This window comes from Protopterus annectens, chromosome 3.part0 (assembly GCF_019279795.1).
Source record: "Protopterus annectens isolate FY-2018-M chromosome 3.part0, PAN1.0, whole genome shotgun sequence".
Classification (NCBI taxonomy): domain Eukaryota; kingdom Metazoa; phylum Chordata; order Ceratodontiformes; family Protopteridae; genus Protopterus; species Protopterus annectens.
The window spans coordinates 899,875,261-899,902,900 of record NC_056731.1 but is presented as its reverse complement, the minus strand read 5'-3'; the positions used below and the strand labels follow the sequence as shown (position 1 = coordinate 899,902,900).

At 39.4% G+C, this 27,640-nt stretch overlaps 1 protein-coding gene across 1 annotated transcript in view; it reads right to left on the bottom strand.

The window, feature by feature from the left end:
• PRKDC (protein kinase, DNA-activated, catalytic subunit) overlaps positions 1 to 27,640 on the bottom strand; it is a 4,917,417-nt gene that overhangs the window by 3,677,099 nt on the left and 1,212,678 nt on the right. Inside the window, exon 16 of the mRNA XM_044065724.1 lies at positions 13,055 to 13,211. Coding sequence (XP_043921659.1) covers positions 13,055 to 13,211 — 157 coding nt within the window. The remainder of the gene's footprint in view (positions 1 to 13,054; positions 13,212 to 27,640) is intronic.

Here is a 27,640-nt window from a genome sequence, read left to right as displayed (position 1 = left end):
CAAGACTGATAACATTTTTTCATCATACAAGCTGTTCTCAAAAACTACCAGACCGGTTTCATGACCCTGACAGAGGAACCTGGGCCTGTAACTGTTCCTTGAAATATTGAAACTAGTCCCCTTTGTTTTATCTAGGTGTCTGATATCCAATTAGCGAGGCATTTTAATCGTAAGCCTACATGCAAAGGGGGATTAAAAGTGCTCGGAAGCTTTAATGCAAGCTTATCTTCTTTACTGGAATTATTAAACAGTAATTTTAGATTTAGCTTCCTAACAAAGCACTTAAGGTCAATAAGCACTTTAACAGCGTCAAAATATTTCGAAGGGACAAAGTTATTACCTAATGAAAGCAGCTCGACTAACTCTGGTTCTAGAGTAAGTGATGAAAAATTGTAGATGGTAAAATCCCCTTTTCTGTTCTTAACGATAGCTGGGGGATTGAGAACACCAGGGGGAAGCATCTCAGCAATTAGTTCTTCCATTTCTTGTTCTTCTTCCTGTGTTCTTGGTTGGGTACTTTCCCTAAAAAATGCTGACTGTCATTTTTAACATTATTCACAGGATTAGTAGCATTTATAGGTTGAGTGTCAAACCCGCCTGCTTTGTTCCTATTCGGCAACATTCCAACTACCTGTAGGATTTGTGGGATTCCCCTCATTTAAATGCTCAGTGTCCGTCCCTTGGGCCTCATCATGCCCAGGGACCAGAACTTCATCATGGATTTCAAAATTCCTTAATTTGGGGTAGGCTGTATTAGATGAATAAACTTGCCTATCCCCTTGTCTTTTGGTTTTTTAACTTTCCCATATAGGTGTCTATGCTAGCAAAAATGCGTTCATAGTCAAACTTAAACTTTTCAAAATTAACATACATCCTAATGTCCTCATCTATTTGGTTAATTTCTAAACTCAGAGTGTCAATGTGTGCAGAATAATATTTAACAATTAGTTCTAAAAGTTCAAGTCCTTGCTTCTGGAACAAACCCTTTAAATCAGACAGAAAAGCGTTATCCATAATTAAACCTGAGGGTGTGAAGTTATTCAGGTATCATGTTCTCAGATATACATTGTTTGAAATAGGCGACTTCCAGTTGTAGTTCACGTATTTTTAAAGTTTGCTGTCAAGGTTTTAAGCTTGTGAGAATGTCAAAGTTGTCTCCCCTAGAGGGCCCTGTAGCCTGCACTGGCGGACCATCATTTAGTGGTTGCAAAAAAGAAAAAAAGTCAACTGTGTACTTTATCCAGTGCACAGCTGATGTGGCCAATAGGTACCCCTTCCATGTTCAGGTCGGTAGGAGAAGGGTCCTCTATGGAAAACATAGGACCGTTTGTAGAGCCTGCTGTGTCCTTTGCTTGGTGGTATAGAATCCTGCACAGAACTACTATGAGAGCGATCCTGTATTCCGTAACATCGGTCTCAGAGTTGGTACCAGGAACCTTTTCGCAAACAGCTGCTCCACGGCTGTCCAACAGTTCAGGACCGACTACACCACAACTGTCCAAAAGGGCAGAACGGCAAATCCACTGCCCTTTTCAATGTTGGTAAGCCTGGAGTTCAAGGCATCCAGTCTTTGTGAAATGCTCACCAGTAAGGAAGAAATGTCTGTGTTTTCGGGAGAACTAGTCCCGAATAGATTTGGACTAGGTGGACTCTCTGAGGCCATAACAAACTTGTAAAAGAAAAACAGAAGGAGTGCTCTGCAGTCAAAAAGTCACAGCGGTTTATTATAAACAGAAAAATAAATAGCGTTTTTAGCTACTGCACCAGTGTAGCTTCATCAGAGGCTAAAAACACAATAAAAGGCATAAACTACAATTTATAGTCAGCCTCATTAGTATCAGCTGCAGTAGTACATCACTTCCTTAAGGTTGAATGGTTATTTTTAAAAACACATTCGATCACTATATGTATGTGATATAAACAAACACTTTTAATGTATGTGTGTAATATAAAACACTCTTTAACACTGACAAAAGATCTATTCAGTGTGTATAAAATTATATATAAATGTTTAAGAATAACATTAGGATCTATACTAAATAAGGGCATCTAAGATCTATAAACACAAAATTATTTAGATTTTCTGTACTGTACTTTCTGAATTCTTCTTGAATAGGGGTTACCCACTTTCAGTTATAGAAGAATTAACTTTAGAAATTACAGAATGGTATTATCTGTCCTTTAATACATGACGGACTAGCCCATAGCTGGGGATTGAGCAACCTAGATGTGATTTTACTTTGTCTTTCTCAACTGTCTTTGGGAAATATCAGAGATTATTGATAAGAATTGGTACTTCATCACTGTTAGTTGACCAAGGTTCACATTTAACAATCAAATTCAAATCCATTATATATGTTGCTCTCTGTGTATGTTGTCCGGCATTTTATGTGGGAAAACTGACAGAAAACATGTGAATCTAATCCTGCACAATTTTGTGTTTATGGGTATCGAGAAACACACAAGTCCGTTAGAGGAGGAGACTTATTATAATAGGACTAAATCAGATTTTTCTTTTTCTTTTTATGTTTAGTATAGATACTAATGTTATTCTTAAACATTTTAGATGTATATATAATTTTTTATACACACCGACAGAATGGTATTATCTGTCCTTCACAAATCCGGGTGACCAAGGTATTTTTATTGAGGAGACAGGTCCAGGACTTAGCCCCGCAACTGGGATTGAGCAACCTAGATGTGATTTTACTTTGTCTTTCTCAACTGTCTTTAACCTGAATTCAAAAGAAATATCAGAGATTATTGATAAACTTGGCAGTTTTCAAGGTTCACATTAACTGGTGTCATGTCCTGGACTGGTAATTCATTTAGTATAGGCCATAAAAATACTGGATAAATCATAGAATAAACTGTGACACTAAATCCATTATATATTGCTCTCTGTGTATGTTTGACAGAAAATTTCAGAGAGCATATATCAACACATATATTGAAAATGCACTTGCAAAACATGTGGAATCTAACGATTGTAAACACAAGTCCGTTAGAGGAGGACCTATTTCTCTTTTATTAGAGATCTTAGAACTACCATGCCTCTCATTTTTGGTAGAGTGTGAAAATGAAATCTGTAGCCTCTGTCTATAACGTCCAGGATCCATTTGCCTGTTGTGACAATATGCCAATTTCTTGTAAATAATGCCAGCTTTCCTCCCAAGGGTGCTGCCAGCTGAGACTTGCTTGGCATGGAAAGGAGGAAGTCATTGGGTTTGTTTCCTATATTGTTGTGCACTGTCTTCGCCACCTCTTGGGGCTGGAGTTTGCCATTGCCTGCCTCTATATGATCCTTGTGATTGTCCTCTGCCCCTTGAGCGCCTGTATCTACCTCTTTGGGGCTTGTCCGTGGCTGGAAAGGACCAGTGTTTTGAAGGCCAATTTCTGCTAAATCTGAACCTGTAGAAAAGCTTTGACAGATTGCATACATTTGGCTTTTTCTTCCATTTTCCGTAGTATCTCCTCAGCATTAGAACCAAATAGCACATCCTTTTGTAAAGGAGCATCTAGTAGTTTAGCTTTCACATGATCAGGCAAGATTTGTTCCCTAAGCCATGCATGTCTACGAATGACTGATCCTGCAACAGCAGCTCTACTTGAGGCCTCTAGGGCATCATAGCCACATTGCAAGGTGTGTTTACCCACTTGTTCTGCACTATTCATCATATCCTGCAACTCCTTCAAATCTGGTTTTTCAGGTTGAGACATTTTATTTCTTAACTGAGATAACAGAAACTGCTGATATTTAAGCATATGAAACTGACAATTTAAGGCCCTCATGGCTAGGGTTGCCGAGGTATATACCTTTTTTCCCCCACCTTTCTAAGGATCTTGACTCTCTTTCGGAAGGTAGTGGATTCTCAGCAGTAGAGGCCTTCATTCCCTTGGGGCCTTGAGAAATGGTTTCAGGGTCAGCATTATGGCCTTTGTAAAGAAATTGGCGAGAGTTAGGAACTCTGTAGTACCTATCAGGCTTGACTGGGGCAGGAGGCAGGGAATCCGGATTAAGGCAAGCCTCCGAATAAACACCATCAAGTATGTCCAAGACAGGAGGTATCGCCAGAGGTCTGTGTTGAGGTAACAAAAGAAATTCCCTAAGTCTTTTCTTGGAATCAGAAAAGTCTTGGCCTTCCCAATGGAAGTGTTCCCTCAAGGTGTGCAAGGTTTCCCCAAAAGAAAAATCCTCAGGAGGAGATACAGAGGGAATGGACTGCTCTGCATCAGAATCTTCAAAAGGGGAGTAAGAGTGTTCCTCTACAACAGAATGATCTGAAAAAATGGAGCCCTGATCAGAAGAGGGAGAATCTTCCTCCACTCTGGGTCTCTTGTCTGGAGGGGGTTGGGAACTCCCGATAAGACTAATTAAATCCTCAGCCATTTTAAGCATCTGCTTTTTAGGCATGGGGCCTGGAGATGGGCCCTGTGCAACAGGCCTCTTGGGATGCCTGGCTGATTTGGACTTAGTAAAGGCCTTAATGGAAAAGGAAGATGAGGGTCTAAAGACACCATGGGTGGAAGTGGACCTGTCCACATTAGGAGGCTCAACACTCACAGTGGCTTCGGTGGTTGTAGTCTGGCTTTGGGCCGAGGTACCTGTGGTCTCGGTTACAGAAGACACAGCCAAAGAAGTGTCGTCAGTAGTCAGGGACTGCATAGGCGTCTCGCTGAGAACCGGAACACGTGTGGCCGGTTTTGGCGTGGTGTCGGTGGGGGCCGCGGACCTCGCGTGTCGGTCCTTGTCCTTGCGTTTTTTGGACAAAACGGTAGTCTGAGTCTCCGACGACATTTTATAATCAAAGGCTTTACCAAAAAAGTGTTGGACGAACTCCGCCCGACGCTTAATAGTGCGTTTATTGAAAGTCGCGCAAAAGCGACAGCCCGAGACGTCGTGGTCTGGGCTTAAACAAGGTATGCAGAGGGAATGGAAATCCTTATGCAGTATTTGCTTCCCACAAGAAATACAATTGTTAACTTTTTCTGACATCAGTCTGAGGCAAGAAAAGTTTCCCCAATGGGGTACTTAGCTTTAATGAAGACTTCGGTTTCCGATTTTTCGTAAATTCAGGAGCTGGCCGACCGGCACTTGCGAACTGCTTCTGCTTCGGGCACCGCGCAGCAAAAAAGACTGAAGAATATGGCGTCGGCTGTGTCTTATATACCCCTGTTGCACTGATGTCAGGAAAGAGAGCGACGACAACCGACGCCGGACCTAGACTTTGGAATTCGGCCGACCGAGGACCCGCCTGACGGCAGAGAATCCATCTGTGATTACTGCAGCTGTATGCACGATGAACACCACCTAAAACCCATTTGATCAAAACCCATAACATCGACACATGAAACTAAAAGCATTATGCCCTTTTCCCCACTGTAGTGGGATCTTGGAGTTAGTATATATAGTTAGGAGGGGTGTGGGGGGCACAGCCCCCCCCACATACTTTTCAAAGATACACATGGGCTACTTATAACCGATATGACTAACTCATTGCAGACAACAGTTATCTAAATTATGTGGGGGGCTGTGTCCCCCACACCCCCTAACTATACATTCTAACTCCATGATCGAGCTACAGTGGGGAAAAGGGCATAATGCTATTAATTTCATTTGTCGATGTTATGAGTTTCAATCAGGTGGGTTTTAGGTGTTCTGGTCTGGGTGAAATGAATGTCGATCATATGAAATTTAGGTCAGATGAAGTAGACCCATATGTGTGTATATATATATATATATATATATATATATATATATATATATACATACACACACACACACACACACCTGTGTGTTTTACACATACAATGCTGGCATGTGTATTATATGTATGTTTGAATGTGTGTGTGATCTACTATTAATAGTCTAGTTACACAAACACTGAGATGCTTAACATCAAAAACAGACCACCTTGCTACTTTGCATATTTTGAGGCTTATAGAACATGCAGAATTATAAGCCCCCCAGCACCACACACCAATCCTAAAAATTATATATATGAACTCAGATCCCAATTCCAGGAGAAAGGGCATATCCACTGACCCCAGAGACTATCGATCTTGTACATCTATCAACTATCTATATATGGCGACAATACAGTGGGTCGATTTAACTACAAATCAACCTATACTGGCAACCCACCCATACGCGCGCACACACACACACACACACACACACACAGCTATCTATACATACATACATAAACATGTGTAGGAATGTGTGTGCGCATATCTACATATAGATACACACGTATAGTTTATACAATAAAAATGTGTGCACATGTACATGTGTATACAAACACCTTACTTAGTGTGTGGATGGGGTGGGTGTGTGCGCATCTGTGCGTACCACACACACACACACATATATATATATATATTTGTGTATATATATATATATATATATACTTACACACACACACACACACACACACACATGCATATTTGCGGTGGTGGTGCTACGGTAGCGTTGTCACCTCACAGTAAGACTCTGGTTCGATTCTCAGCTAGAGCGTCTTCTGCATGGAGACGTGCGTAAATGGGCGTACCTTCGTTGAAGGTTGTGTGTTAGGGCTGGCAACTCAGCACGTAAAAAATCAACTGCCAATCATTAGCGGACCGGAGTTCCACTGTGGCGACCCCTAACCGGGAAAAGCCGAAAGACAAAACAACATGCATATCTACACCCACACAAACGCATGTGCATCTGTGCATATCACATATATGTATGTATGTCTACACCCACACCCTAGTTGTACATCACATCTGGGTGTTTGGTCATGAGAGTGAAGCCAGGGTGACCAAACACAGGTACTGTATTACAGATATTCTTACAAGTGGCATTTATTTATACTTGTTTACCATGGTAATGCACTAATCCCACTGGACCTATGTCAGGCTCAGCCTAGGTAATATAAATAGATAAAGAAATAAAAATAGATGAAGGTAATAACAGAACATCTACATGGAGAATAATAGTAAGTGCTAAGTAACTACAAATATTACAGTTAAGAATGCAATTCAATAGTACACACAAGCTATGCCTAATTAAAAAAAAATGTATGAATTAACTGATTTCACATGTGCTTCTGTGGTACTGAGTTTAAATGGCTCTTAACTGGGTGTTCTTTTGCTTGATGAGATTATACTTTTCAATGAGGAACAGATTACAACACATTTCCTGCTAAACTATGCAATGGCATTATTGAAAAATGACACTATGTTCAGGGTTATCTGTTTACTGACTACTGTGCATGGGTGGCTTTATATACTATGCCTGAATAAAATATTTTACAAGGTTTCCACAGCAATTACACCACTTCAATGCAGTCAGTAGCACTGATTGTGTCACAATTATTTTGTTTAGCATCTTTTAACTTACAGAATAGATGCATTTTCATTTTGGCAACCAAGAAAGATGAACATCTACCAATTATCTTAATTTGGTGGGTCTGATATTTAAAAAAAAAAGTTCCCTACATTTTTACATAAACAGAGGAGGGAGAAGGTAGATGCTATTTGCTTGTTTCGGTAGTGGAACTACTTTGTATTTCAGTACAGTCATCAAACTCACCGCTGTCAGCCGGCAATATAGGGTTTAAATGGCTACACTCATAGCCTTCAATGAGTATTCATGGTTTGAATATAAATTATAGATAGATATATACAGATAAATACGTGTGTGTGTGTGCGCGCGCGCTCACAAATGTTGGGGAAAATGTATATTCACACACATGTGCATACTAGCTATACAACCTACTATGAGGTGTTTTAGTTTGGTAACTTTCATTTTTTAACTTTTGTGCACTGCACACAAGAGCCTATTTTCAGTTCCAAGTTATACTGTAAAAGTACTCCATTATAATTGGTACAATGACAACCAAAAATAAAATGGTTCTTAGTTCTGTAGTTAGACCTCCTCTGGTCAGACAGCTAAAGAATACAACTGAATTGGGCCATGGAAAATATTAATTTATCCTGACAACTTCATACAAATGCTACATAAAGTTGGCTGTTAGAATACATGAACTGGCAAAAAATGGGTATGAATATGATGTACAACAGGAGTTTAGGTTCCACTTAACTGGCCGGAGTATCAGGACTGAAGGGGCTGGCATTTTAGGACTGAAAGTTATCAGGAGAAAGCTTTATTTTTAAGGAATGAACCTAGTTGGAGAAAAAAAATTATTACAGATTTTGTAAATCAGCAAGGAAGAAGAAAGTCTAGCTCTTAGTGTGACTTACTGTAGATTCATAGTCAGGTATTCTGGGGCCATGTGCCATTCCCCAGTCTGACATTCCAGTCACTATTTTTCTTTTCCCCTCCAATTGACATTAATTTTTAAACTTAATTCAGAACATTTTATTACTTTTACCTTCTAAAAACAATGTTTGTTGCTTCTTCATTTTTCCATTACTTTATATACCATTTTACATTTGACTGGTAACTTGTCTAACAAAATTCTCCACAAAAAATATGTCATAAAAAATCTCAAAACCTTTTTTTTTTTTAACAGCATTTTTGCCTTTTAAATATTTCCATGGATACAACAAACTTTTTTTCTAAAACCATATTTCATTTCTTTTATCCTTTTCTGTTTCTAAATACTTCTTATAATTTAGCCTGTATACTACACTCCATAGTATGCCCACTTTTGATAATATATTCTCATTGTCACATGTTCTCTATATATTCTCATTGTCACATGTTCTCTATATATTCTCATTGTCACATGTTCTCTATAATGTTTTCTATCTTTTCATTCCCCTTTCTAACCTCCCCAGTTAACCTCTTTGCTCTTTTCCATTCCTTTATCCTCTCATCTCCTATTCTAGCTCTGTGTCACCAGACGGTGATCCAGTGCTCAATGACAGGACATAAGTTGTTAGACTGGGGGAATCCAAATGCAGCATGAGGCCAGTTACTCATGGTTTACCGCAGGGCTGGAACCTGTTCTGTTCAGAATATACTTCTCTGAAGTGAACGCTAATCTAAATGGCCTCTGGCTGACCAAGTTTGCTGATGACTGCAAGTTGGGGGCAATCAATGAATCCCCCAGTAATACAGATAGCCTTCAAAAAGGTCCGACTCAGACAAATAACTGGTGTCAAGAGTCGCAATCTAAAACCAAATGCAAAAAAAAAAGCATAATTACACACTTAGGGAAATCGAACGCCATTGCAAATTACATTATTAATAGCACGCTACTAAGAGTGGAACCAGTGGTGAGAGGTCTAGGTACACAGACAGTAACCTGAACTCTGACAACCGTGTGTCCATGATGGTGAGGAAGTCTTATATGGCACACAGCTTAAAAGGAAGGGCATGGTATCCAGATGCAAGAAAGAGGCTACAGTCCTAATACACCTGGTCCTCATCAGACCAATAACGGAGTACAATTTTAAGTTTTGGCATGTACCTGATCAGGCACATGCAACAACTGGAACAGTCTCAGAGGTTCCTTGCCAAAAAAAAAATGCATGGTGCAAACATGTCCTGTGCAGACTGCCTAAAAGCTCTTTCCCTTTACTCAGTTTCCTACAGACTATTACGGGGTGATCTATGCCCAACATACAAAGCATTCTCAAATCCAGTCCTGATTAACTGTTACACGTTTGCAAAACAAACAGCACGAGGATTACCTGATCCAAGGATCTAAACATGGTCTGTGAGGTGAATAAAACATGCTGCAGGGACAGATGTGTGCCTCAGAGATTATCCCCTCTCTAGAACAGGCTATCTATTCACATAGCCTTTTCCTGACCCTCTTCAAATAATTTGGATTAATGTATAAAGAATAGTAAAATTCACTAATGGGGTGGTACCTATGTCCCTTATGGACAGAGGAAGTCTGTAAAATACTCAAAGGCATAGGCACAAACCTAAGCCATACTCTAGCCCTTAGATACTGAAAATCTGTGTAAATCCAGGAAATACTGGCTAGGCTTGTAATGGCTCTTGAGCTGCTGGGCCTACTAAACTCCAATAAACCTACTGCTCTGTGATCTGACAAGTCAGCCAGTTTTGCTTCCCATTATTTTCTGCATATTTTCTTAATATGCCATATGATCAGTTTCAGTCTTAAAAGTTGCCCTTTTATGTCCTTGTCTATCTGTTCCTATGTTTACTTCTCTACATTACCCCTCCATCTTAATATCTTTTTTCACCTGTCTTGAGTGGGTTCCTTTTAACACTTCAAAGGCCTTTATAACAACAGATTTACTGCATAATTTCAAAAAACACAATTAACATGCGACTTGTTAAATCAAGTAGGCTTCTATCATAGTATAATATTGCCTACACTATTATGAATGCAGACATTTTTAATTTTCTAATGTATACTACTGCAATACAGAAATAGAAGGTACAAAAAGAAGTTATTTTTGCTTCATCTTTTCGTCACTGCCCCCCTACTGGTGTGGCTGTACTACCTGTCTTTATATACGACTGACTCAGCACACACCGTGCGCCATCTATATACAAATTATAATTATCTTTATTCTCCTTGGCAGACCCAAACTATTACTCATTTCCTTTTGGCTTCTTATTTTTCTATGTCCTTCTAGTCTTCAAATTACCTAATTTCATTCTGCTTATTGTATCCTCAGTAAACAAGTCTGTTCCTTACATTGTCCTGGCCACTTTTACTAGCGCTCACTTTCAGCTTACTTCCTGTCTCTGCTCCTAGGGCCCCACTTAGTGATATACCACTTTGCTCTTTCTTTTTCGTATATTTTATGTTGATAAGCTAAGTTGAGATAGTGAGCCGGTTAGCTCTTCGATCTCCAGAGGTTCCTGCTTCCTCCAATACCCTGCGGTTACCTTCCTGCTTAATATTATCTATAGCACTATTAGTATTTACTCTGTCCAGGTAATTACTATTATTCTCTTCAGGTATGAGTTAGGTGAATTTCACAAGGAGCACTTTTCTGTCGGACCTTACTCTGCCACTGAATATTTAATCCAACAGTTCCTGCATCTGTACCGACTGATTTAAAAAACACATATGCAGGGACTGCTATGCAAAAATCCTAAGCTTCCTGGCTTTCAACACATCTCGGGATCTGCACTGCCTGTACCCACTCATATCTCTGAGATGTGATCACATATTCCCATTTCCCAGTCTTCTTTCTTTTTTGTAGATCTACTTACACTGCCTTTCTCAGCAAATTACAGCCTTTTAACACCCTCCCTTTCTACATTCCTTTTCATACTCTTCCATTATATATCTTGTTTAAAATATCCAGTTGATCCCGCTCTGATCCCACCCCTTCTCCACTCCAACATCCTTCATCTAGATATTACCCCATCATAATCCCATTCAAGGTTCTTATCTATTCCAAATTCCTCCTGCATCTCACCCCTCCCCCAGATTTTAGGCCACTTATACTATCTTCTCCATCTGTGTAACACAGTATCTCACATTCAGTCTTTTCTTGTGTCTTCCATGGGTAGAATTTGCTCCCCCCATTTGCTCAAAATGTTTGGCTGCCAATTTTTTTCATTTTCTTGTTCATTCAGCACTAAGGATTCTGCTTTAACTCCTAGTATCTACAATAATACTTCTGCTAAACTCTCTCCTCTACCTCACTGTTCATTTCCTGCATCATTCTCTTCCATTCAGCTTGCTACTGAATATCAGTCAGCTTCCAAATTAATAGCAACTGACATCTCTGACAGTACAAAGCCATATCAGGTACTCCCAATCTGATTTCCCACGTCTCCAGCTGACTTTTAATTTTATTTCCTCATGTATCTTCCCACATGTTACTTCCACTGATCCCACCACAGTATCTTAATAAAATTCCTAGAAATTTCATCTGTCTTTTATATTCCCTCTGTGCGAGTCCTCTGTATTTTATGCTTGTCCACATTTACAGCTATTGAATGGGACTTCTAATGATTTTATATCCCAGACAGTCTCTCTGCCATTACCAACATGAAACATTTATAAAAGGGAAGAAAGAGCTACCTGGGGACATATTTTCTGGGAGTGTGGGGGGTTGGCGGACGTCAAAGGATTCCCCTGCAGGATGCACTGTCAGAGATGCTGGGTGGGCAGATTGGTTGAATAGGGAGATGATTTTTCTGACCTATGATACAGAATCTGAATTGCCTAGACATGGGTAAAGCCTTGCTGTGTCTAATTATGGTGGCTGCCAAAAAAAATACAATTACTAGAAAATGGAAATCAAAATCTAAACCAACTATATTAGAAGTAGTGAATATAGTAACAGACATAAAACAGCTGGAATTGAGATATTTAGAAAAGGGTAGGAGCAAACTACATTGGAAAAAATGGAAATTGTGGGAACAATACATACAGGGGATGAATGAGGTTTAAAAGAAGGCAGGACTTAAATGAGGTATGTAATGTTTGAATGAAAATGATTGGGCAGATTATAAGTGATGTATAATGTTTGCAACTGGGAGTGTGTCAGTATAGTTTGTGATGTAAAATAATTGCAACTAGGACTGTGTTGGTGTGGTTTGTTTTCATTTATATGAATGTATGCTTGCTTATGTCATAAGTGATGGTTTAATGAAGATGTTCCTTGTTTAAAAACAGGACAGGAATTTAATTTATGTAATGTTGCTTAGGTCATATGATATGTAGTAATAGGTTTAGTAAAATGTTTGTAAATGTGAACTTAATACAGTTTGATTACTTTTATATAAATGTAAATTTGTCTATGCCACAAGTGATAATTCAATAAAAGTGTTAAAAAAAAAAAAAAAAAAGAGAGAGATATCATAAGCAAAAATCTTCTTTTTCTAGGGACATACACTATTACACTATCAGACATGGAGTGTCAAAAACCTTTCTTTCCACACCGCAGACCAAAATGTCTAACATGACTAACATGTTACTTTTTTATAAAGGGCTGTCACCTCACATCTGTCACTGGGAATGTTCTAAGACTTGCATGCTCCAAAAGGAAATGAGAATATTTTGATTACTGTAAGCATTATTCTGTATGCATAAAAAAGGAGATAAAAACATTACATTCAAGTTTTTTACTCTGACATTTAAAAAAAATGAATATTTACCTGTAGATGTTGTCTTTAAATAGCCATCAAGACAAGGAAGAATGTCTTTGTAGTAGGGCCGTATTACTCGTTTAGGTATCCGTGAAGACCACTCCTCCAATGCATCCAAGCCAATATGGGCCAAAGGAGTACAACTCAGACCAAGTTTGAATGCAGTCTAGAAATGTAATTTTCCAAGAAAAAGAATTAAGAAATACTACTGCCTTGGAAAGTTGGAGTTTGAGATTTACATAAATGTTCAGTCACGTTACAAAAGCATACAGTATTACTACTACTGTATACCATTTATTAAATTTACATTTGTTGATAACTGACACTGTCCCAATGAGTCAACTACCCATCCCCTTTACTAAGGGAAAGCCAGAGAAGAAATGCATCATAATGCTCCAAATTACAGCCAAAAATACAGAAACAAAGCTGTTAAAAGTAAATATAGCTCATGAAGAAGTCACCTTATCAGTAGATGATTGAACTGCCCCTGTTTTTGCTATACTACACAGTGCAATGACTTTTTTTTGGCCTAACACAGCCCTGGGTACTAGGATTGTCAGCCTGAACATTGCAGGATTGCACAGCATCTAAAGTCCAGCAGGATGGTAAATAAAATGCATAGAACTACAATATTAACAGACCTATGGAGTGTCCTGTCCTTCCTTCATCAGTTCTAGTCTGACATTTTTTTTCACTAAAGCTACCATGCTCAGGACATACACACCCTATTCCAGAGTATACTACAATGCTGTACACTGCTCTAGGAAAGCACATGTAGCTTCAGGACCAACCACTATGTCCTAACCCACTGAACAAGCACTTTTACTAAACCATTACTGAAAACAATCAATGGAAAACAGACTTGTACAGTGTTTACAAATCATATAAATACACATCTGCCTTGCTTATGGTATCTCCAACAGAAGCCACTGCCCTGAGATATAATCCAAGCACAAGGAACAACAGGAAGGTATACAAAGTCACCAAAGAGGTTCACCCACATAGATCAACTAAAAGTAAGGATCCATCTGCTCTGCTTGGTGGACCGATGTCTGAGCTGAATCACAATCATTAAAGAAACAGTAGCTTGCTACAGATCCCCCACCATGCCCCAGGATTCCCACTCCTCTTTTCGTGACATACTGGAAAATATTAGGGCTCAACCAAACACCCTAACAATGGGCAATTTCAACTACCCCACCATTAACTGGGAAAACTACTCATGTACCACCTCCTTCACTCAACGCTTTCTGGAATTCATAAATTCCAATGCCCAGGGAAAACTTATCCACACCCCCACCAGGGGCAACAATATCCTTGACCTAGTCATTACTAACATGAGTGACCAATGTTCAACAACTGACGTCAACTCCTGGTTGGTCAGATCCGACCATAAGCTAATCACCCTAGATATCCGCATCCTGCCCCCCACCCACCATTAAGGAAACCACGGTAAAAAATTTCTCCAAAGTCAACTTCATGCTTCTTAAGACAGAAGTGACGAACATCATGACACCCATGCAGATGGACAATACAGTTACGACTGCTGAATCCTACACAAACTCACTCTATAAGCACCTGCACGAGTGTATGGATCGTGCTAGCCTCCAAAACAAAGGAAGCCAATCTGGTGGTCCCCTGCCATAAACAAACTTGACAACAGAAGAAACTGTTGCAGGAGAGAGTAAACTCCCATGAGTGGAGAAGGTCCCTGGTCAGCCTTAGTAAGAAGCTGAGATCCCTTATAAGAGCCTCCAAAGCTAGCTACAAAAACAAAATCACCACTGATTCTAAGGGCAACCACAAAGCATTCTATAGCTATGTCAAGAATCTCGATGGCAACACCCAGATCTGCTCTGAGTTACAGCACAACAGCATGAAAATTACAGAACCAATTGATATTGCCAACATCCTGGCAGATAGGTTCAGTGCTAACTTTACCCCCCTCTCACTCTCCTGAAGGGCCCATATCTATACAGGAAGAATGCAGAGTCCCTGTAATCACATCTATGCAGGTAACAGCTGCACTTTCTAAAACCAAAAACACAGCATCCATGGGACCGGACAACATCCCATGCTGCATTTTACACGAACTTCAGAACAAACTGGCTCCCCACCTAAACATCATGCTTAATCATAGTCTCACGTCAAGCTTTGTGTCCACTGAATGGCACACAGCAACAGTTACCCCACTCCACAAAGGGGGAGCCACCACTGATCCTGGGAACTATCGCCCTATTAGCCTGACAAGCCTCGTCTGCAAGGCCATGGAACGTATCATCATGGAACTCAAAGACATTGGTAGCCTCCAAACTCTGGACCCCACCCAGTTCAGGTTTGTGAAAGGCAGATCATGCTTTCTGAACCTGATCGACTTCTTTGAGGCAGTCACCAAAGCCGTAGACGAGGGTAAGGTGGTTCACACAGCCTATCTTGACCTTGCCAAGACTTTCGATACCATCCCCCATTCTGGAATTATAGCTAAGCTCACTATACTAGGTATAAATCCCTATGTCACAAGATGGGTTGCCAACTGGCTCACTGACAGAACCCACACTGTAAAAGTTGCAGACTCCAAATCTGACTTCAAACCAGTGACAAGTGAAGTACCAGAGGGTTCAGTCCTTGGACCTCTCCTGTTTGGCATCTACTTCTCTGAAGTACAGGCTAACACAAAAGGCCTCTGGCTAACGAAGCTCGCAGATGACCAAAAAACTAGGAGTCACAGTAGAGTCCCCAAATGATGTGGACATCCTACAAAAGGGCCTCACTGAGACAGATGCCTGGTGTCAAAGCCATGGCCTCAAACTCAATGCCAAAAAGTGTACAGTCATCCCCTTTGGTAAAAACTCTGTACCCATGAACTACCACATAAACGGCAGTCTACTTAATGCTGAATGTGTGATAAGAGACCTTGGGACCCAGGTGGACAGTAGTCTCTCCTTTGATAATCACATCACCACAGTAGTCAGGAAATCCTTCTGTGTTGCACACCATCACAAAAGGGTTCTCATCCAGGAAAAAAAAAAAGAGGTCATTGGTCCCCTCTACTCGGCACTCATTAGACCCATTATAGAGTACAATGCCCCTTTGGAATGTTCCTTACAAGACATCTGCAGCAACTGGAAAGGCCACAGAAGTACCTCAAAAAAAAGGATGACTGGCCACAAACAAATGCCCTACACTGACCGTCTCAAAAAACTCCAGCTTTACTCTGTAGCATATCGCCTACTCCGTGGAGATCTCTGTCTAACATATAAAGCTATGTTAAACCCAGAGCTGTTGGACATGCTACACCTAAAGAAATCCTATCCCTCCGAGCTACATGCTCTAGGGACCTAAACCTTGTCACCACAATAAACAGGGCATGCTGGAGGGATAGATTCCTGTCCCAGAGACTTCCTATACTCTGGAACAAGCTACCCATCTATGTCAAGCAAAGTTCCACTTTAGCACTCCAAGAAAAATCTTGAGTGGATGGGAAATAGGAAACACACCCCGGGGATCACTTCTGTGGCTCTGCTTGACAGGGGCACAGGAAATTAACTTTCTTGGGTGGCATAAGGCAGGGAAACTTGTTGGCTAAGCTTACTTAGGCCCTTGGGCCGACAGCCTAGTACCTACCTATGTACCTAAAGAACAGGGACTCGGGCTTCTTCTTGAAGTCCTGAAATAACAAAGGAGGCCAGAGTCATGGTTCAAGCAAAAGTGCTAGGCCAAGGTGTGAACTGACAACCAAGTGGGCTCAGCACAGACATATGAGCTGAGACGCATCTGAAGGAAGCATTGTAAGCAGTATCACCTCAGGTACAGTAACCTTTGGCAGCAGTTTTTCTTCTAATGGGTAGTTGGCTACCTGATGGCAAAGGAGAAAGCAGTTTCTGCTTGCAGATGGTTTGCTTGGGAAATGCTGCCAGCCTTTCCTACCCTAGCGAGAAGGGGAGAGACTGTTCTAGTTTCCTAAAGTCATGTACCTGCTTCAGATAAAATGAAAGGTAACTGTTTATACTCAGGATATGAAGGGTTCTCTCTTTTCTACCCCTGCAATGAAAATATTAAAACTAATGGACTGGTTTAAGGAAAAAAAAAAAGACAACTTTTTGGAAGAAATGTGAATTAGTCTATAAAGCCACCTGATCCTTGTGAAATTAAGTTCCCTGCACATTATGCCTGAAGCTCCAAGACAATGCGACTACAGGCAACACCAACCAGAAATGGCAACTTCAAGAATGCAAACCCAGTTTGTTCAAATATAAGATGGGCAAGTCTGTTAACTGCAAAGTTGAGATTCCACTTAAAGGAATTGTTCTTCAAAAGTGGGCAGAGAAGAACCCCCTTAGGGAACTGCTTGACAAGCAAGTGTTGGGGAGAAACAATCTTGTTCTCTACAAGATTACAATGGGTAGAAGCAGCTGATGAATACGCTTGACCATAGACAAAACTTATACCTAGACCATATAGGTATCTAATATAGAGCAGAACCACCTTCAAATGGACCAAAGGTTGAGGAATGGAATATTACTCCATCCAGTTTGAGAACTATTTGGCAGTATAGGTGTGCTGGATGGATGCTTTCTTGTCGGCTTAAATCACTTCTGACATGCTCACCATCAGCTATGTAAGATGAGATCTACAAGAAGCAGGTCTTAAGGAGGAGCTGGTGCTCAAGCAACAGGGGGGGGGTGTCACTCCTTGGCTTCCTTATCACTGGAGATCACAGAGCCTGAAATTATACTATCCTCCGTCACCAAAGGGCAACAAGAGTAAGCATCGGTCTCTCTTTATCTGATGTTTACTATAAAAGTGCAGAATAAGAGGGGATGTCAGGAAGACATCCAGGAAATTTCCTTTACCATAGAAAGGAGAACTCATCTGTCATCAACTGCCGTGCCCATGAAGAAGCACAGGGGAGAACTTCCTTCTGGTTAAGTACATGCATCTCCATTGTGTCCAATGTTTTGAAAACCTAAACCAGATACGGCTCCTGAATCAACAGCTCCAAAAAAGACAGAAAAGTAGCAGAGGGAGTCTGCCTATGCATTCACACTACTTGGGGTGTTAACTACTGAAAGAGTGGTGCCTCCATCCATGGATTACTATCATATATTCACAACTTCTTTAAAGTGGGTTGGGGTCACATGTCTTCACACATGCTAAGGGACTAGTTATCTGAATAAATCATAAAGGGTCCCAGAAGCAATGTTCTCTCTGGTGCATCCTAAAGGCTAGGGAGACAGAACTAAGCTCCAGTTGGTTGACGTGGAGAATTTCAAGGATGATCACTTTCCTTACACAGTGGAAAAGCCAAAGTAAATGTCCTATCCCACCAATGAGACATCTCTTTGCAGACACTTATGAATATTTCAGCTGCAAAGAAGAGAACTACCACCTAATCATTAATAGAGAATTCCCAACAACTGCATGGTTCAAAAGAAGGATCGGACATAAGCAGCAGACAATGTGAGCTTGTGGTGACTCACCTCAGCTCACTGCAGCACACCTACATCTTAATGTGTAAAAACAGCACAAACAAGATTATGGTGTCCATGAAGCACAAAACATATAAAGTCCCATGTATGGATTCTGCTGCATTCTTTACATGCTGTCAATGTTATTGTCCTACTAGGCCTGCTATGTAAGCAGGAATAAGTAACACCAGAGTGTATTCAGCTTTACACTGATGAGAGCAACCCGCAGACTGGACCATAGAGGTCATCTCCCACTTTACAATCATCAGGGACTGCAACCAAGAAAGAATCTTCTGCAAAAACACCTCCAAGTGGTCCCTCAAAAGGGTTTACTGGGAGTCAGTAATCTAGACAGGAACATGGACTGAGCTCATTCTCTAAGTCTCTGGCCACCATGGTCAACACAATGGCAAAAATTCTAGAAGCAGAAAGCACTTTGTACTGAAACCGGTCTCTCACCTAGACAAAACTGAAAGAATCTCCCGTGCAGACCCCACGTAGCATGGCATGTCTCTACCATGTCGAGTAACACCACCAGTTATGCTGCATCAGCAGAGACTTTACGCCTTGGTCAATTACAAACAGTAACTTGATCCAGAGTATGTACACCATGAAGTCACAGAGGCACAGAATGAGAGCGAGAAAGGCAGGATTAGAACCCTAAGCTTCACTTTTATAAAAATGCAGTCTTAAAAGCCCCAGTGCAGAAGAGAATTTGGGTTTGTTCTAAAATCTCTGTGGAAGCAGCTTGGTCATTGAATAAAGTCTTTCCTGGGAAATGACTTTAGTGTGTTTAACACTACCATGACCATACCTATAACATCCTGGCCCTCCAAGCTGAAGATGACCTAGAAAAGGGTTTGCAACCTAACAGGCAGTCCTGGATGACAGAACTATGACTACTAGGCCAATAGTATCAATCTCTTTAGCAACTTTACTGATACCTGAAGGGGTAAGACCATATCATGCCTCTTATTTTTGAGGGCTACTTTTAACTGGGTTTGTTTAACCCTGAAAACAGGAGACAGATGTAGAGGAAAATGAAGGGGAAATCTAAAAAGGTCATCAAAAGCAGTGAGCCAGTTTCCTCTTTTCAAAAGACAATTTACCAGGTCTTGTGAAGACTGTCCACTTCCTGAATATGGCACAGGCAATCATCCAGGAAAAGGGCAGTGTCTACCATCTAGAATGCATCCTCTCGAAGTGGAAGTCAAGGAGTGTACCTCTTCAGGCCCCTCATCATTACACATCACTGAAGTGGAAAACGGGTTTGAGCTCTTGACAACAAGGTCATGGTATTTGGGGACTAGAAGGCCATTTCTAAAAATTTAAGGGTAGTATGTCACTGAAGCCTACCATTTCTTTGGCCTTCTGGTGATGCTGTGATAAAGACCTTTAGAAAGGGCATGGGATGCTACTGCCAATCCCTATGCTAAGAACTTTCAAAAAGTTCCATACTGTATGTGGCGAGGAAGGCCAGGAGCTTTCCTTATAACTGCCAAGTGGGCAGTTCTTCCCGACATTCTCCTGAGCTAGTCAGCAAGTCAACACTAAATCATCATGTCATGAATGATTATATTTCACTGACACAAAAACATACTGAAGGCTTTGATGTTTCAGGAGTCAACCATAAGAATATTTCCACAATGCAAGTCAAGATCAAAATCAAAACTGAATGAATAGAAAAAAAAAAACAGTTAAGGATCTGAATATTAGACAAGCTCATCTTATTGGTGTAGCATGTTATATGACGCAGCATACACAAAAGCAAATGATACATACAAAGTGTTCTTCATAGAAGATGCACCATATTGTCATGGTGGTTAATGCCAGGCTGCACATGCCCAGATGGGCATTATCATCTGTGAAAAATTATCAAGACATGTAATGTAGTCATTATTTTGTAAATTAAAAATCCTGAAAAGAACACTTGTATTGTGGAACATTTTGAAATAGTTTCAGGTGTTTCTGAGATATAAAACAAATGACGATAAAACAAAAGCTTCAGTAATACCAATACTTACAGGGGCATAATGTGAGGTATTTAGATGTACTGATTAGAACAGACTTTGTTATAGCAGCTAATGATATACAGTAAGAGACAAGCAGTGAAAAAAATGTTATTCCTTTTAGTTTTATATACAGGTCAGGTATATTTTTTATTAGTCTGAAAATAAGTAGTGGATGATACTTAAAGAAGGGAAAAGGGCAAGATTTAAGTGTGATAAGTTAATTCCTCATAGAACAAGGTAGTTTATGATTACCCGATTTGAAAGGATACCCTACAACTACACCGATATAAACACGCACAGTCTTATAAATCAAACTGAAAAGGGATAATTGAAGATGAAATGGGGTGGAAGGTTGAGATTAAGAAGAAAGTAGGATTTTGGATGCAGGTCCTTAACTAGAACAATCACCATTGCCATATGCATTACATAAAAAGTATTCTAAGAATTAAGCCAACAAAGGAATACATACATACAAATATCTCGAGCACGGGCATTAATGCCCTTCTTGCTTGCCAATATACCAAAACAGTTGTTCCCATAATAAGTGTCAAGGCTGTTTTTAAAAATATCTAAACTAGTACTTGTTTTAATGTAATATGGTAGTCTGTTCCATATATCAGCTACTCTGTCAAAGAATCAATTAGTACACTTCTCATTCCTATAGAATCTTCTACATAGGTTGTCTGATGATTCTCTAATATTTTTTCATAACCGCAAACATTCCCATAGGTAGTTGTCTCTAAATGCCCTATATACCTGAATAAGATCTTGGATATCTGTAAGAGACACTGTACAGGTGCAGATATTTTAGTCTTTCATAATAACTTAAATGTTCAGATCCATGGATGTTTTCTGTATATTTCCGCTGTACTCTTTCCAGTTTACTCGTGCTTGTTTTCTTACAGGGTTTTCCATACTGTTATTCCATATAAATGTTTGGGTCTAATGTAATCAACAATAACGTCAGCATTTTTTTTCTAGACTTTATAAATCTTTTTATACAACCTACAGTTCTATTAACTATCATTAACCAATTGGTTGATATGATTAGAAAAACTCATAGCTGAATCTACCCATATGGCCAGGAGAAAAGCTTTTACCAGTAGAGATGTCTGCAAATACAGGTATAGAAAATATCCAAGAGGGGCCTGGAATTAACTGAAGAAAATTAGCAAAAGGAATCAGGGCATTGGAAGCAAATAACTAAAAAAAAAAAGCCTTGTCAAAGCAAGCTCCACTGTTAAAGCACAAATCCCTGTAATGTTGCTTAGTGATCAAACCGTAAGTAGTAGAGATTCCACGTGTTAGCACATTCCTTAAAGCAGCACAATCAGCCATTCCACCAGCAGAATGGTTTCCTTTCAATTTGCAGAAGTCACAAGGTCTCTCAATGGCAAAACCACACCGATGTCTAAAACAGTGGATTCTGACTAACTTCCCTAGCAGTTGTGCAGGAAAGGAAAGAACAACCAGTCCATTCTACGCAAGTTCGTAGTTCTCCTGAGGCAAAACTGAAGCTGCTAAACCATGTTTAGAGGATGTTCAACCTCAACTTCCAAGATGGGTGCACACTGAACAGCTTATTTTAGCTCTCTGTGTGTGAGAAAAGCAGAGTGAAGGGCCTGTAACTCTGCCAGTTTTAGTAAATTTATTTACTGTCTAAATAAGTACACTGCCTAGATGCTAATAAAGAAGAAACTTACACAACCTGAAAAATAGTCAACTAGAAAAGGTGAAGAGAAAACACAGACTCTAAAGAATCCTGCAGCTATTGAAGAAAAAGCAGTTCATGCTCCAACTTTGGTGGAAGACATGGTTTCCAGTAATCCAGAAGAAAAAATAAATCAAAGGTGCTCAGAAATGACAACTCAACAAAATACTGAAATAGTTTATCAACTCAAATAAAAAGGCTAAAAAAATATCAGAAGCTTTAAACAATTATTCAGGTGAACTGATAAAACTGTAAAAATCAGAGGCTGAAATGATGAAAAGTCTGCGAGTATGAGGTTGCTCAAAAAGAGCAGTTTCAAAAAAATGACAGAGCCTGCAGGGAAAACATGAGATTTTCTGTTATACCAGAGAAACTGGAAGAAGCAGACTGTATTAATTTTATTAAATCACAAAGAACCAACAACTAAACTGGCATTCAACAGCATGATTTGTTTACTGAAAGGGCACTTAGTGTGTATGCTCCAGACCTGGCCATGAGAAAGCAACCAAGAACTATATTGGCAAATATGCAATCATACAAGCTGAGAGAGAACATTTGTGGAAAATGATTATTCACTGTTAACAGTCTGAAAAGAAGCAATCGGGGAATGCCGACAGGCAGGTGCGACATTCAAAATGCTGTAGCCAGCTGTCTTCAGAATACTTTTTCCTGGAGGATCACAGTAATTTTTTGATGAAGAACAGGCTAAGGAGGAAAAATAAAAGTATGTTCAACAAAAAAGGGAGTCATCATACATAAGGGGACTCTTCTCATTCATCTGACAAAAAAGGTTACAGAGACTTTGCCAGTGAAACATTTTCCAATATTCCAAAGGAAAATGCTTGGCAGACATTACAAAAGCAGAGGAGTTGACTAGATGAATCAGGAGCATCTTGGACCTGAAGTGGAGTCTAGGGTTGGGAGATGGAAGTCAACAGGAAGAACAGCAATACTGTAAATTAGTGAACAAATGCGAAATTATAAAGCATCAGTCACATTTGTGAAATATGGTTTTACAATAAAAAAATGTAAAGATTGGACTTTTATTGACTTTGTTAAACTTGTGGGGAACTGAAAAGCATATACCCCACTTCATGCCATTTATGTTTCGAAGGACACAAAGGAAGGAGGAAAGCAACACATATTTTAACAATATTTGTATAAAACATTTCTTGTTAAAAAACATTTTCAATTATTGTTGCATGTGATAAAGATAATGAAGTAAACAAGTACCTTTTTTCTTTGTTAGTTTTAAGAAATGTAAGCATTACAATGGAAAAGAGAAAAAAGGCTGGACAAAAGCATGTTTAAGACAATATGCTGTAATATTGGGTTACTGTGGTGGGTGGATATGGTGTAAAAGTGCACAGATAATAGATGCAGAATTTATATGTTCTCCCTTACTTTTACATAGCCGAGTACCTAGCTTAAGGCCCTTGGTTTAATCTATTAACAATTTTTTTTTGTGTAAGCAAGTAAATAACAGAACACAATCATATGAAAAGCTTTTGTTTAGCAAAATATTCAGTTGAGTTCAGAAGCTTGTAGCTGAGGGCAGCTGTACATAAGTTCATAGGTGATTACTAGGGTCTGACACTACATCAAAAAGGCCTTTCATCGAATGGCTTAATAATTGAAAATTGCATTAACAGAAGTCGATTTTGTGGGGGATGTATCCCCACACCCCCCACTAAATATATATACCAACTCAGAGATCACACTATAGTGAGGAAAAGGCTAATTTTCCGATCCTCACTGTACCGTAATCTCACAAAAGAGACTTCTATTAATGCAATTTTCAATTATAAAGCCGTTGGATGAAAGGTCTTTTCGATGCAGTGTCACAGACCCGATTACTAGGCTAATGGCACAAGAGCCTTTACAAGCCTAGCCAATAATACCCAGGATATGACAATATTATATTTTAATTTCCCAGATATGAGATGGGGTAGTATCAGGGTAATGGGTTCTTTAGGTTTTGGAGCCCAGAGTCATTTTACAGACTGCCTCTGACCATAAAGGACATGGGCAGTACCCTGTGAGTGAATTTATGGTTCTCCGTCCATTTCTCCAAATTCTTTGAGAGTGACAGATGGGCTTTGTTTTACAAATCTCTATACATTTTGTTCCGATTCTTACATGGAGGCAAGATGACTACAGAGGCAGGCATTAAAAGCCAGACCCCTTTAAAGCTAAAAGTTAATAGTTTCAGAAAGCATGCAAGCTGTTTTTCACATCTGGGAGGTTAATAAAGACAATAAAAGTTCAGCAATTAGCGTAAGTAGGAGCACAGGCTGTAACATGGACCTTAGCATGAATAACCTTAATTTTAAGTTAAGCAATGCCTGTGTGTGCAACTGTTGATTTGAGGCAACTGTTCCTATCAGGAGAGTTATACTTCATCATTTGAACATGTACACAGTTTTGTGCGTCTGTACTAAGATAATATGTTCTGGGGGTATGTTTGGTTTTCTATTTCAGAGTTTTCATTAAACAAAAAGTATTTTTAAATAAATGTGACATAGGTTCAAATGGAGACAAGAAACAACTGTACAAAAGACCAACCTGCCAAACACTATTGGGTGCATGTACCACAAAAGCTGGAAATAGACATTTAAAAAAGCTGTCATATATAACAGGTGGAAATAACTTCTTATCAGAATGGTTACACTGTCAGCATCATTTTGCTATGTGAATGGCCTCCTAGGTATAGACAAAAAGGTAAGCATATTGACATACATTAAGAAATGCACAGTGCAAATAGCAATGCTACAACAGACACTTTTTAAAGAAGTGAGACTGTGAATTTGATACAGAAACAATTTCAGGATGGATATTCATAAGTGTATCAGGGACAAAGGAAAGGGGAGAAGTTATACTAATTGCTAGGGGTGACCCAATCGTGATAGAAGAAAACAGTTAGGACAGAGTTGGGGTATTAAGGGGCTACTGGCAAAGGTGGATGATTATGCTAGCATGTAATTATAGTCTGCCTAAAACTGCTATTATGGAGCTTAAGAAAATTTGGGGAAAAATAATCAGCTTTCAGGAGGGAATATTACTTATAGGTAGGGACTGGAACTTAATGTGGAACAGTGAGAATGTACCTGTGGTCCAAGAAACGAAAATATAACAAGAGTAGATGTCCGAAGAACATTTTGAAAATATCTGGTATGGAAGACATGAATTCAATAGTAGGGACGCAAAGAATTTACATATTATTCCCCAAAGTACAATAACTGGGCTAGGCTAGACAAATTATATGTCACAGGAACCATTTCAGATCATGCACCAATAACCAAGATAAAAATGCAGGATAATGAAGTAAAAATGAAAAACTGGTGCTTCCCCACATACCTATTAAAAAGAGGAATTTAAGAAATGTGTAGCAGAAAATTTCAGAATTATTGGGAAAGCAAGATATATTTCTTCAGAAGGGAGTTAAATTGAAAGCGGAGTTTAAAAACAGGGTAGAAATAAAGAGAGAGACATGGTAAATTAGTAAAATGAATTAGAGTAACTAGCAAAGTCTGAAGTATTGAGAATAAGGGGAATCTCACAGAACAAGAGATGCAACTACAGGGTGCTAAGGAGAAAATAAGGGAGTATATCTGAATAATATGCAAGAGTTTAGAAAGACTGCTGTTAACTGTTTTGTATGCAACTCCAGAACATAAATACTTTTAGCAAAATGACCTAGGCAACAGTAAGCAGATGGGGTTGTTGTCAAACTTGGGGCTATAACAAGGAAAATAAGCAAAGTTCCTGTAGAAGAATTAGAAAGGTTATGGAAATTTTATTAAAAAATGTATACAGCAGAGAAATGTGGAAATCAAGAAAAAGCTCAAATAAAAATATTTATGCAAGACTTAAGTAAGCCAAGATTAGAGGTAGATGAGGCTCAACAGAGTTTTAAGATAGGAGCAGATGAAAGAAAAACGGTGGAGTACAATCAATCTGTAGTAAAGTCCCCAGGCAAAGATGGTATTCTTGTGAAGTTTGGAATCTAGCAGGGAAGAAAAACAAAACCTTCCAGATCTTTATCACTGACAGCATTTTAAAAGGAGGTGAAGCACCAACATCCTGGAAGAAAGCCGTGGTTACTAACACCTAAAGACAAAGTCCCATCAGACCCAGCTTCACATAGGCCCATTTGAATTTTAAACCATGTTTATAAAGTGTTTGTCAATAATAGCTAAAAGAATCACAGGTGTTGCCAAAATTGACAGATATAGAAAAAATATGGTTTTGTGGAGCGAAGGCAATCATTTAACATTAAAGAACAATGACGATGATCCAGAGGAAAGCAGAGTGTAAGAATACACCACTGTTGCTGGGTCTCAATGCAGATAAAGCATTCCACAGAGTAAGCTGTGATTTTTATGAGTACGGCAATGAAACCATCTGCATTCCCTGATACAATAATGTTAATTAGGAGGATATATAAAATGGACTGGAGGCAAAAATTAAATTGGGAGAGTTCCTCTCTGACAAGCTGCGCCTGAAAGAAGGAACCCAGCATGGGTGTCCTTTTTGCCCTTTATTTGTTTTATATTTAGAGCCACTGGCAAAGAAAATAAGGGACTCAAATTCAAGGATATATCTGGTATGGTAATCATGAAAAGTTGGCTTTATTTGCAGACAGTATTATTCTGTACCTGATAAAACAAGAAAAGGGCATAAGTGTTGTGGAACATCTTGAGACACTTTCAAGTCTTTTCAGGATATAAAATTAATGAAGATAAAACAAAGGCTATAGCTGTAAACTATGTACCCACACATAAACTGGTCCAGTAATACCCATAATTTTATTGTGTCCCTATAAATAAGTATTTAGGAGTATGATATAGAAAGGATTATGTTATGGCAGCTAAGGATATGTGGGAAGAGACTAAACAAAAGATAATACAAAAACTGAGAAACGGGAAGCTCTTGTTTATGGACATGGAAGATACAAGCAGTGAAAATGTTTTCAGTCTCTCATTTTATACACCAAGTCAGGCACATGTTTATCAACCAGAGGAGACGTTGTGAGCAATAACTTATAATGAGCTGCAGGGATTTATTTGGAAGGAGAAGAGGGCGAGGGTTAAGTGGGATAAGTTGATCCTTCCAGTTCAACAAGGTGATTTAGGATTAACTGTTTTGAAAGAATATTGTAGAGCTACACAGTTAAGGCTCATATACATAAACAAGCAGAAAGCTATAACTCAAAGTGGAAAGAGATGATAGCAAAACAGTAGGGAAATTCAAGAAAGAGAGACTGTGGTATTTTTGATGCAGATCCTTAAAGAGAATAGCAGTTGTACACAGATTATATTTGTAAAGTGGCAGAAAGCATTCCAAAAACTAAGCCAACACAAGAAAGAAGAGAGATTTGCTGACATGGATGACTGCAATTAAA